Consider the following 13,373-nt stretch of genomic DNA (forward strand, 5'->3'; position numbering starts at 1 on the left):
TATACTGCGTTGAATATTCCAGATAGCTTCCAACAGGCACACAGCTTGTTGAAGAAGGTAGCTTCCTGGATTACAAACACAAAACCACTTCTACAAAATGTTTGAGAATCCCTCCTGGAAAGAAAATAATATATCTGGGATTTTATCTTTTATCAGTTGTTAATTAGGACAATTGTTCTTAAGTCTCCTCCATAAGTTGTTTTTTTTTTTTTTGGCCCTTGGCAGCAAAAGTGCAGAGCCTTAGCCACTGGACCACCAAGAAATTCCCTATAATGTTTTATCTTTGATATCTATTCTGTATCATGTTATTAAAAACTCTATAAATGGTATTTTTTGAGTGTTAATCAATATTCAGTTTGCATTTCATTGATTTCATCATCGATGTGGGTAAAAATTAGAGCAGTGTTAAGATAACCTGGTTTTAGCACTATTTACAGTAGTAAGACATGGAAGCAACCCAGATGTGCATGGACAGATGCTTGGGTTAAGAAATTTGTCATGTATATATGCCAAATGTGTGCTACACACACACATGTATATATATACATGCGTACATACATACACACACTTGGTGTCTCACCTGGTAAAGAATCCTTCTGCAGTGCAGGAGGCTCGGGTTTGATCCCTTGGTCAGAAAGATCCCCTGGAGAAGGAAATGGCAACCCACGCTTGGAGAATCCCATGGACAGAGGAGTCTGGCGGGCTACAGTCCGTGGGGTTGCAAGAGTTGAAAGCAACTTAGTGACCAAACCACACACGCACGCACACATACACACAGTGGAATATTACTGAGCCATAAAAAGAGGGAAATACTTTTCGCACTCAGTGAAATAAGTCAGAGACAAATACTATGCGATATTAGTTACAGAAACAGACTTACAGACATAGAAAACAAACTTAGTTACCAAAGGGGAGAAGGGAGCGGGGAGAGACAAATTAAGGGTAGTATGGGACTAACAGATACAAACTACTATATGTAAAATAGATAAGTAGCAAGGGTTTACTGCAGAGCATAGGGAATATGCCCATTATCTTATAATAATTTATAATGAAATATGCAAAAATACCAACTCACTATGCTCTATACCTGAAACTAAGTATTGTAAACTATGCTTCAATTAAAAAATAATAATCTGCTTTTAGTTTCCTCCAGCTGATGTGAAACTATGGATACTAAAAGCTGTTCTGCAACTCAGTTTACTTAGGGTCCTTTGATTCTGTATTAGGGCATATGGGAATCTGGCAGATTATACCAGAAGTGGGTATTGAATTCTAAATGCAAAGCCTAGAACGATGCTTTGGTGCCACTGAGGAACTGTTTTAGGATTTAAAAGAGGATTTAGATTTTAAGAATTATCCCAAATTAACATTATTCTTTCATGAATAAACTTAATTTAAAAATTGTGAGCCTTCCACCTGAAATTTAATTTCTTTAAAATTTCTCCTAAACAAAACTTTTTTTCATTTCAAATCTAATTTCATGTTGGTATTTTTTTTCTATTTTTATGTTATGATTTATCTTAATCTGGCAGGTGTACATATGGATATAGCTGTAAGACTAGACTATGACCTGAGCAAGGGAGAATAGACTTGATCTTTTTCTACCATTTGCTCTTGAATTATCCCTCTGCATATTTTGATTTGCCTCGGTATAGGCCTTGATGTTGTAGCTTTATATGCAAAAATACACTGAATAGTTTAAAAGAAACCCTAAAGTGTTTCTCATTGGTACAAAGTATAAACCTAAGTCATTTGCTCTTCAGACAATATAACTAATGATGGTTCTTTCTGCTAGCCCATCAGTACTCTAAATAAGGAACAATGATAACGAACCATATATAATAGCTTGTTGAATTATTTTTACTTTTGTGTTGGATAGGTGAAATTAAATAATTGTTTTTTTCTTTTTCATTTTTTTTTTTAAGGTTGTAAGAGAACTAGTCAAATATACAAATCACTTTAGAATCTTGGCTCTTAGCGCCACACCAGGTAGTGATATAAAAGTAAGTAAAATTTATTACCATTTAAGAAAATAAGAACTTTTGTATGCTACCAAATCAGTTTCCCATTCTAGTATTTAACATCAGGTGTACAACATTTCTTATAAGATGCCTTCCTTTTCTATGGTTGCAGGAAATTGTCTACGTTAGTAGTTTTCAGACTTCAGCATGTCAAAGAATCACTTGACACTGTTAAATTGTTAGTGTTTTCAGTTCTTTTTCAATTTCATCTTGAAATGACTTTAGACTTCCAGAAAATATGCAAAAATTAAAGTCTCTGTATATCCTTCACTCAGCTTCCCCTAATGTTATCATTTTACATAATTGTAGTCAAATGATCAAAACCAGGAAATTAACACTGGTACAATACTAGTGACTGATCTGCAGGCCTTATTTGAATGTTGCCAGTTTTCCCACCAGTGTCCTTTTCTGCTCGTGGGTCCAGTCCATAATCCCACGCTGCCTTTAGTTATCTTGACCCCTCAGTTCCTTCCCAGCTGTGCCGGTTCCTCCTTCTTTTCTTGTCTTCTGTGACCCTGAGACTTCTGAAGAGTGGGTGTCAGTCGTTTTGTAGAATATCCCTGAATTTGCAGTTGGCTGACGTTTTCTTAGCGCTTCCCTGTTGGCTCCGTGCTGACTGGAGTGAAACTGTGTATGCGTTTTTGACAAGAATACCCTAAAAGTGATGCTCTACCTTTCTTGGAGCATCGCATCAGAGAATACATGCTAATTTGTCTTTTTACTGGTGCTGTTAATCTTGACTTGGTTAAGATGATGCCTTCCTGGTTTTTACATTGTAAAACTCCTGTTTTTCCCTTTGTAATTAAGTTTGTTGTAGGGGAGATACTTTAGCACCCAGTGATGGTTCTTGCTTGCAACAATCATTTCTGTGCTGTTTGCCTAATTATTATTTCCTTTCTTTTTTTTTTACATTTCTTTTACATTTTTAAATTTTGAATTCTTCTGTAGTGAAGAGCTGTCTTCTTATTTATTTTTATTTCAGTTCTCTACCTCAATAGGGACTAATGGAGATACATATACATATACATATATATATGTATACATACATATATGTATATATATAAAATGAACTACAGTCCAGTACCATCACTAATAATCTTTTGTTCACATTGTTTTAGATTTGGCTACTGGGAGTTCCTTAAAGATGGCTCCTGTGCCTTTAAAAAGCACACTTTTCCTTGTTTGTTTGTTTTGAATACTTCCTAACCTACTGGGATCACAAGATATTTTACGCTCGTTTAGTATTTTTCCTGTTCCCTCTGTGGAATGAACCATTTCTCCAGGGAGCTTGGGTGTCCTTTATTGGAGGGTGGTGAAAATGCAGATTTTGAGCTGTGTCCCATGCCACTCTAATGTAGTAGTTCTGAATGGTCTTTTGTGTTGGGTTTTGGATAACTTCAAAAATAGCTTTCAGTTCTGCCAAGCCATAAGGCTTTTTTCCTTTTGTCCACACCTTGATTACTTTTAGAAATTTCTGTTCTTTTGTTTCCTGTCAGCCTTGTTTAAACATGCTTGATGGTTTTTAGTCATCTTTTAAGTCTCCTCTTAAATATCACCTCTTCAGAAAAACTCACTCGTAAGCTATCAAAAGTCAACTCTTCTTATCTTGTGATTTTCTTCTTAATATCTATCACAGTCTGTTATTCTTTTGCTTATTCACTGCTGTCTTTTTTAGCTCCTGCTGAATTAGTAGCTACATGAAAGTAGGGATTATGTATGTCTTGATATCTCTCACCAGTTCAATATCTAGCATGTGGGAGTTACTCAAATATTTGGTCAGTGATTAAAAGCACTAAAGTATTACTCAGTTTTATAAAATGGTCATACATTTATCCTAGATATTGAATGTTTGTGGACCTTAAGTAACTATACTCTACTACTATATTAGGCATTATAGTAGGTGTTGGGAATACAAAAGATGTGATTCTTGCCCTAGAGTACTTTTTGTCTGAAAGCCCATGAGGTTTTTCTAGTTTAAAAAAAAAAAGAGTTCTTAATTTCTAGATACTTTCAGGATTCTCTCTCCCTCCTACCATCTATCTATCCATCCACCTCTCCCTTCCATTCTTTTCATTATGCTCAGGAGTACCGTGGTCTAATGGTACAGCAATTATACCAACAGGTTTTTTGTTTTTTCTCATATTCTGTATTTTTACAATTAAGTTCCTTTATAAGCTTTGGTTGAATGAAATTTAGCTTTAGAAATGTATTGACATATATATATATATATAGATTTAAATGGAAAATATTTCACTCGTGTATTTAAAAGATTTTTACTGGCCACACCACATAGCTTGTGAGATCTTAGTTCCCTGAGACTTAACCACTGGGTTGCCAGAGACTTCCCCCCACTCATTTATTACTAATTAGTTCAGTGTAGGACCTGTTCCCTCAGTTTCTTAGCAAGCCAATTAGTAAAGTATTCCTGAGATACAGTTGTATGCTTTAATACTAAAGGGACTTCTCTGTTTTCCCCATTAAAAATCAGTGAAAAAAAAGTATTTGCTAAGGAATCAGGAAGTCTGGGTTTTAGTTCTGGCTCTAAAACTGACTGATATATTTTGAGGATTTGGTTTGCTAATCTCAAATTTCTCTTTTGTCTGAGTCTTTATTGATAGGAAAACACAAAACTATATTGAGGAGCTTGCTGGACATTTACTAATATTCTTATATCTTGGATGCTTGGCTTGAAGGGCAACATGCAAGAAAGATGTTATAAAGGCCTTTTTCCTCTGTTGCTCCACTTCTGATGTGCTATACTTTATAGTTTTAAAAATATTTGAAGATAAAAGTTGAAGATAAAAGTTTCTAAATTTTTTCAAAAATGTACTGCTATCTTATTTTTGTTAGTGACAAACTAAAACATTTAACAAGTAATATAATATATAATTGTACTTAATTGATTTTCTGTAGGCTGTGCAGCAGGTTATTACTAATCTGCTCATTGGGCAAATAGAGCTTCGTTCTGAGGACTCTCCAGATATTTTGCCATACTCTCACGAAAGACGAGTTGAAAAGCTTGTTGTTCCTCTTGGTGAAGAACTTGCAGCTATCCAAAAGGCGTATATACAGGTAAGCCATTTTTATCATAATTCAGGGTTTGTTTTTTAATTACTTATTCATTTATTTTGGCTGTGCTGGGTGTTCCTGTCTGCTTGGGCTTTTCTCTAGTTGCAGCGAGCAGGGGCTACTCTCTAGTCTGGTACACAGGCTTCTCGTTGTGGTGGCTTCTTGCTGCAGAGCCCGGCTCTCGGGTGCACAGGCTTCAGTAGTTGTGGCTTCTGGGCTCTAGAGCACACACTCAGCAGTTGTGGCATACGGGCCTTAGTGGCTCCACGGCTTGTGAGACTTCCCGGACCAGGGATGGAATCTGTGTCCCCTGTACTGGCAGGCGGATTCTTCACTAGTGAGTCAGCAGGGAAACCCCAGGGTTTTCATAAATGAACTGATAATGTAATTATTTTTGTTAATAAAATCTGCCTGTGAAAGTATATAGTCATTTTATATAATTAATATGTTGAAAAATTCTTTGAAATTAAGATTTTTAGTATGAGCACCATGTTCTATTTGTGCTGGCAGACTATGAGTTAAAGAGGAAATACGTAATGATGGACCATTTCTAAAGCCAATAATAGGCTTATAGTTTATATTTCTTAAATAAACCTTTTAACTGAAGTATAACCCTCCCCCACCAAATATATGGACTGCAGAGGTACACGAAATGTAAGTGTGCAGCTCAGTCAATTTTCACATAGTGAACACACTCGAAACATGTATCCAGATTCAATTAGAAGTTTCTTTGTAAGAAAATATGTTTCAGTCCCTGATCCCTGTATAACAGTGTTTCTCAACTATCTTACCTACTTGGTGGCATTTGGCAACGTCTTGACACATTTTTGGTTGTTCTACTAACTGGGGGGAGTGGGGTGTAGACTTGCTACTGGCATCCAGTGTACAGAGGCCAGGAACGCTACTTAATATCCTGCAGTGGACAGGAAACCCCCCCAATAACAAAGAACTATCTGGTTCAAGTGTTAGTACTGTAGCTGTAAGAGAAACTGCTTAGACAGTTATCACTTTCAATGGGAGAAATTTGGGATAACGATTAGTTTTCTAAGGTTCATGATGTACCATCATGCTAGGAGAATACCTTGTTTTCATATCCTTATTGCTATGCATTAAAGATGGCTACAAAGTTCTTTCCATTGAGGGGCAGGGTACATTTCTCTTTCCTTAGAATCTAGGCCTGCCCTCTGCTGACTCTGACCAATAGAGCATGATGGACCCTGAGCCATGGTGAGCCTCAAAAGAAAGGAGAACCCAGTAGATAGCTAGAAGTGAGGGTGCAGACATGTGGTCCCAGTTGACCTGTTTCAGCTAGCCCCAAGCCATCTGAGGCTCCAGACATCAGGAGCAGAGACAAGCTATCACTGCAGTGCCCTGACAGATTTCTTTTTGATTTTGAATATTTTGTTTTGCAATAATTTTAGGCTTTTAGGAAATTTGCAAAAATAGTATGGAGAGTTCCAGTGGGGAGATCCTTTGAGACTATGCAAATATATCTTGTTTCTCAAAATATTTTGTTCACTAACTTTAAAATATACTGATGGTTCTTGCCTACAACAGTTTCTTCTGTATTTGCCTAATCATTGTTTCTTGTTTCCCTCATTTTTTTTTTTTTGCATTTGTTAATTTGAATGCCTGTATAATGAAGGGCTGTTTCTTCTCCCCTGTTTATTTTTTCAGTTCTTTATATTAATGTGGATAATTCTTATACTAATGGATAATTATTTTCTCTTGTGGGTTAAGTGCTGTATTATCATTATTAATTTTATTGCTCAGATTGTTCCAGCTGTGGCCATTAGGAGATCCTTTAAGATGGCTCCTGTGCCCTTTAGACTTATGCTTTTTCTGCAAGGGGTCATCGGGGGAGGCCTGTTGTTGTTTAGTTGCTCAGTCTTGTCCACCTCTTTGCGACCCTGTGGACGGTAACCCACCAAGCTCCTCTATTCATGGGATTCTCCAGGCAGGAATACTGGAGTGGGTTGCCGTTTCCTCCCCCACAGGGGAGGCCTAATTCCTCACTTTCTGGCATTACAAGATGTTTTATAGTCATTTAGTAGTTGTTCTGTCCCAGCTGTGGAATCAGCCATTTCTCCAAGGAATCCTTGTGCCTTTTATGGAAGAGCTGTGTTTAAAGACCAAGACATGGGAACTAGATGCGCTCGTTGTTACTGTTGTCATCACTTCTAGGCCCTCTCTGTGACCTGCTTGCATTCTTTCCTGCAGAAAAACAATCAAGAACAAATAAAAGGATTGTTTTAATCTGTGGCATTTTGAATTATTGTGTCATTCAAGAATAAGTAAACAATGTTTATCTATCATTTAACCTTTAATACGTCTTAAAGAGAAATTTTATAAAAATATGGTTTGATTTTTGTTTCTAAATTACTTGTAACAAAATTCTAAGTGTTAATAATTTAAGATGTAGCAGAGTCTTTTCTGGTAATCGTCTCATAAATACTAATACATTTGGTTATGATTCAATCACTCCGTTTTTAAGAATATAAAATTAAAATTTGTACAATCACGTGTAATTTAACTTCATTGATTTTTTTTAAGATTGCTTCTTTAGGCAACAGGTGTGATCAGCAAAGCTGGAAGAGAGGAGAGATTGAAATGTACTAAAATAGCTGTATTTTAGGAAATAAAACATAGGTACAAATTTGAATGGTTAATTACATATTGCTATAGTCTGTCTTCATCTGGAGAGCCCGTTTTACCTTCACTGTGGAATCAAACTCAGGACCTTTTATCTGCTGTTTCCTCTGCCTAGATTGCTCTGTCTTTAGAACTTCTTGTGCTAGACCTACTTCTTATTCTGCTGTCAAGTGTTACCTCTTAAAAGAAGCCGTCTTTGGTGGCATGAACACGGGAAGGACTGTGGAAGCCTGGCTGCCCAGTTCTCCCCTGAGAGCGTCGCTGCTGCCACCCATGCAGCAGCAAGCTGTCACTGGCCCAGCCCAGGTCACCACTTTCTGCAGCTCAGTACCAGAGACGGCCCTGGCCCAGAGTGGTCCACCTGCAGCCAGGGGCCCTTGTGGGGAAGGGCTGCCCAGAAGAGGAAGGATACGGGGCCAGGTCAAAATCCAAGGACCTGATCCTCTGCATCCTGGGGCCAGACACGGGTGAGGCGGGGATCCCGGCAGCATGGCTGCCGCTGCTCCCAGTGCTAAGTCGCTCGGTCGTGTCCGACTCTTTGCGACGCCATGGACTGTAGCCCACCAGGCCTCTCTGTCCAGGGAATTCGCCAAGAAAGAACACTGGAGTGGGGTGCCATGCTCTCGCTGCTGCTCCCATCCCTTCCACAAAAAAATAGAAGGAAACCATCTTTGTCCACCTTATATAAAAGCAACCCCCTTCCCCACATATAGCATTACTATGTTTTAGGTTCTTGAATACATTTGTCATAATCAAAATTCTCTACTTTCTGTATTTCTTTATTCCTTTCTTCCCTCTGTCGAATTTTAACTTTATGAAAGCAGAAATTCATTTGTCTCAGCCGCAGTATCCCCAGCATCAAGAACAATGCTTTATACATAGTAAATGCCTAATGAATATTTTTGAAAGAATGAATCAGTGAATGAAATTAAAGGTATTCAAGGCGTTTTGACTTTGTCATCACTCTGCAAATATCTATCAGACTTGTTCTAGGCACTGATGATGAAACAGAAAAAAAGAAATTCAAAGCTCTCCTTTCATTGTGCTTAGGTTAGGGAAAGGGGAGGAGAGTAAAGAAATAAACAGCTAAACACATATGTTCTTAAATTATGATTGAATCTAATAATTGATTCTGCTGACTCATATGGATATTATCTGGGGATAAATGTCAGATTTAAATTTTACCTTAAAATTTTATCATCTCTTCTGTGTTTACTTAAAGTTTACATTTTAAGACTAGTATATAATTTAATATATATAACTATTTTACTGTGTGAGGAAATGACTGTATTTGAAAAAGGATTTTAAAACAAAAACTAAATATCTTTGAAACTTGCAGATTTTGGAAGCATTTGCCAGTTCTCTGATTCAGAGGAATGTTTTGATGAAAAAAGATATTCCCAATCTAACAAAATACCAGATAATTCTTGCAAGAGATCAATTTAGGAAAAACCCATCTCCAAATATTGTGGTAGGTATTTTAAAATAAATTTTGATGATAGACTAAGTTCTTACTCAAAGCAAGGATGAAATGTAAATAATGATTGGTTTTTGGTGTATATTAGTTCATCAGGAATTCAGGTATGATTTATATAGTTTATAGTGAAGTGAAAGTCACTCAGGCCTGTCTGACTCTTTGCAACCTCTTGGACTATACAGTCCATGGAATTCTCCAGGCCAGAATAATGGTGTGGGTAGTCTTTCCCTTCTCCAGGAGATCTTCCCAACCTAAGGATCAAACCCAGGTCTCCCACATTGCAGGTGGATTCTTTACCAGCTGAGCCACAAGGGAACCCCCAACTTTTATACAGTTTATGGAAGCACCAAAAAAATCTAGCAGGAATACAGTTTGATAATGTGAATTAAGGAAAATTTACCTTATAACATTTTTTAAAGTTTATTTACTTATTTGGCTGTGTCAGGTCTTAGTTGTGGCACGTGGTATACAGAGCACATGGGCTCAGCAGTTATGGCCCTGGGCCTAGTTGCCCCACAACTTGTGAGATTCTAGCTCCCTGACCTGGGAGCAAACCCACTTCTTCTGCATTCCAAGGAGGACTCCAAACCACTGGACCACCAGGGAAGTCCCTATCTTGTAACTTTTAAAATTGATCTTTCAGTTCACTTCTGTTCTGCAAAGTCAAAGAAGGGTCATAAGAAGGTAGATCTTAACCTACTTTTAGACGTCTGGCATTTAGTTTTAATTATCCTTCCTGAAGTCAGAATAAACATTGCAGTAAGCTTCGTATTTTTACTCTTCTTTGGGAAAAAAATAGATGGATAGGGAACAGATCCATCAAGTTAAGTCCAAAGTCAGAAGAGATGCTCGCAAGCACAAAAAGGCACTGAGTCATTCTTGGAACTGAGAGAGAATGCACGTGCAAAAGATCAGGGCAACTGAATAAAGGTGTGAAGGAGACAGTGAGCAAATGGATTTGACTGAGGTGAAGGATTGAGGAAGTCAGATATGTTGTTTACTCTAGTTTGTGACTGCCTGGGAGTAGCTTTAAATGTTACACTAGAATTAAGGACTTTATTCTGTAGTATCGGGGGAACCACAAAGGAAGTCTTCTGTGAAATTGCAGTGTATTATTTTAAACTTTAATAAAGCTGAGCGCCGAAGAATTGATGCTTTTGAACTGTGGTGTTGGAGAAGACTCTTGAGAGTCCCTTGGAGTGCAAGAAGATCCAGCCAGTCCATTCTAAAGGAGATCAGTCCTGGGTGTTCTTTGGAAGGAATGATGCTAAAGCTGAAACTCCAGTACTTTGGCCACCTTATGCGAAGAGTTGACTCACTGGAAAAGACTCTGATGCTGGGAGGGATTGCGGGCAGGAGAAGGGGACAACAGAGGATGAGATGGCTGGATGGCATCACTGACTCAGTGGACGTGAGTTTGAGTGAACTCCAGGAGTTGGTGATGGACAGGGAGGCCTGGCGTACTGGGCTTCATGGGGTTGCAAAGAGTCAGACACGACTGAGCAACTGAACTGAACTGAAAGTGTTTAAAGTTTATTCTAGGAGTTAAAGTTTCATTGAAATTTTAAATCATAAATCTAAACCTGTTGAACTTGATCCACTGATGATATTGTTTTATCCTTTTAGGTAATTAGGGTGCCATTTTAGAGTATTTATCACTATCCTAGAAACAAATAAGTGTAACTGGTATTAATTGCTAGTAAAAATGTAAGGTATTGAATAACACTCTTCATCTCTAATAAAGGAAAATTATTAAAATACATTCTCAGTGGTCCTCTTTAAAGGTATCTTATCATATAGATGGGCTTCCCTGGTGGCTCGGAGGTTAAAGCGTCTGCCTCCAATGCGGGAGACCCGGGTTTGATCCCTGGGTCGGGAAGATCCCCTGGAGAAGGAAATGGCAATCCACTCCAGTATTCTTGCCTGGAGAATCCCATGGACGGAGAAGCCTAGTAGGTTACAGTCCACGGGCTCACAAAGAGTCGGATACGACTGAGCGACTTCACCTTCACCTTATCATATAGATATACCCACCTTTGCCCCCCTAAAAGGAATATGTACTTCATTTTCCCTTGAGAGTAGTGGTTAAAAGCACAACGATACTGGGCCAGATTTCCTGGGTGCAAATAGTGGCTCTGTTACTTACCACCTGTATGAGCTTCTGTGTCTCTAAATGGGCATGACAGTAGTACCTGCCTCCTAGGTATTAAGATCGCTACGTTTGTATAAGTAATGTTCTTGTAACACTGTTCTGATGTTACTGTGGCATGTGTACTTGGTGTTAAATGTTAGTGTTAAAGAGTTTGACCCAATATGTGTCCTGATGACAGAAACCACTGGATAAGCCCATATCTGTTTTATTTTCCCTTGTGTCCCAAATGTCTGCCTCAGTGCTTAGCAAATAGTAGATGCTTATTAAATTGTTTTGAAAGACCAAATGAATCTATATACTGCTAATAATTTACCTGTAAAAAAAACAGCATATGATATTCACCCCTTCATTTATTCTCTTTAAAATGTAAGTTTCCTATTGAATTAAATGAAGGGGCAGATTTTATATAGAATACACATTGATCACAGGACATTCAATAGAACCAATAAGTTCTGCAGAGTACATGTATCTTCATTTCTTTCTCTGGGTAAATTTGATACATTTTTTTTTTTAATTTTAGGGAATCCAACAAGGCATAATTGAGGGAGAGTTTGCTATTTGTATTAGTTTATATCATGGTTATGAATTATTGCAGCAAATGGGAATGAGATCATTATATTTCTTCCTCTGTGGAATTATGGATGGAACTAAAGGTAAATTATATGGAATTATTTAAAGAAGTGATGACATATATTATTTTGGTTAATGATATGTATATTGAACAGTTTGGATTACTTCAGGGGCTTTACTTGAAAAAGCAATGAAACAGTTATATAACAAATTTTTTCTTCTTGTTTCTTTTTCCTTTTATTTTGCTTAAACAGTAGACATATATTTCTTACAGTTCTGGAGACTGGGATGTCCAAGATTAAGAAACATCCCAAACCATGTTTGAAATTTGCTATATTACTGGAAAAAAAGAGCCATTCATCACTACAAATGTGAATGTGAAACTGGGAAAAGTTGCTGGTTTTCGTTTTTAAATTTGAAAAGCTTGCATTCATTGCTGAATTATAATTTCTTTTAAATAAATAATGCATTTGATTACTTTGTTATTAAACTTAATGGGAAAATATTTTCTTAATTTCTGAAGGAATGACTCGGGTGAGAAATGAACTTAGCCGAAATGCGGACTTCATGAAACTTTATGATCATCTAGACAGCATGTTTGCACATACACGTAGTACTTCAGCAAGTGGCGTTTCTGCTATCCAGAAAGGTCTGTTTTTTCTTTAAAAATTTTATATTGTTTCTTCTTTATCAAGGTTAATTTTAAAATTAAGCTCCATTGATCCACATGTCTATTTGTACCTACTTATATTTCTGAAACCGTAGACCTGTTAAACATAAAAGATTTTATTATTCAACTTAGAATAATATATATTCAAGTGGTTCATGAACCTTAAACATACAATAGAAGTTAATAGGAGTTGTTACTGGTGGTGAAAATTTTCAGAACTACCAACTACTGATTGTAGCTTAAATAAATATGAGCTTTTGCCTTCTGCTTTGCTGCTTATTCCTATTTGGATTATTTCTCAGAATGAAATTTTCATAACAATTCAAAGTTTATTTTACAGTAAGGTTTGTGTGCTATCCAGATGCCAGTTACTGTTTAAATAAATTTAAAAAAAAGTTTTAACAAATCCATTTTGAAAAGGATAATTCAAATACATGAATGTAATGGAATATGAAAAAAACACAGATTTTTGTTTGTTGTTTCGCCCCCCCGCAGGAGGTAAAGATAAAAAGTTCTGCTATAGTCATCCCAAATTAAAGAAATTAGAAGAAGTTGTAGTTGAACACTTCAAGTCATGGAATGGTAAGTTGTATTTAATATCCTCAAGGCAAGGCAAAGTCATGAAAAAGCTAAAACTCTGATTTCTTAGTTTTTGCTAACATTTCTTAAGGAGAAGATGAGCTTTTAATTATTATGGATTATGAATATAAAAAAAACTTAGAAATTTTGGCAGCATACGGGCCAGGGAGATGGTGGAAATGT

General features: G+C 37.0%; 1 protein-coding gene across 2 annotated transcripts in view; it reads left to right on the forward strand.

The window, feature by feature from the left end:
- FANCM (FA complementation group M) overlaps positions 1-13,373 on the forward strand; it is a 60,247-nt gene that overhangs the window by 4,712 nt on the left and 42,162 nt on the right. The window contains exons 3-8 of one of the 2 annotated variants that reach the window (XM_068991296.1): positions 1,926-2,003; positions 4,935-5,093; positions 9,082-9,213; positions 11,892-12,024; positions 12,465-12,590; positions 13,107-13,193. In XM_068991296.1, coding sequence (XP_068847397.1) covers positions 1,926-2,003; positions 4,935-5,093; positions 9,082-9,213; positions 11,892-12,024; positions 12,465-12,590; positions 13,107-13,193 — 715 coding nt within the window. The remainder of the gene's footprint in view (positions 1-1,925; positions 2,004-4,934; positions 5,094-9,081; positions 9,214-11,891; positions 12,025-12,464; positions 12,591-13,106; positions 13,194-13,373) is intronic. The other variant, XM_068991297.1, reaches the window with a different exon arrangement.

Source organism: Capricornis sumatraensis, chromosome 19 (assembly GCF_032405125.1).
Source record: "Capricornis sumatraensis isolate serow.1 chromosome 19, serow.2, whole genome shotgun sequence".
Taxonomy (NCBI): domain Eukaryota; kingdom Metazoa; phylum Chordata; class Mammalia; order Artiodactyla; family Bovidae; genus Capricornis; species Capricornis sumatraensis.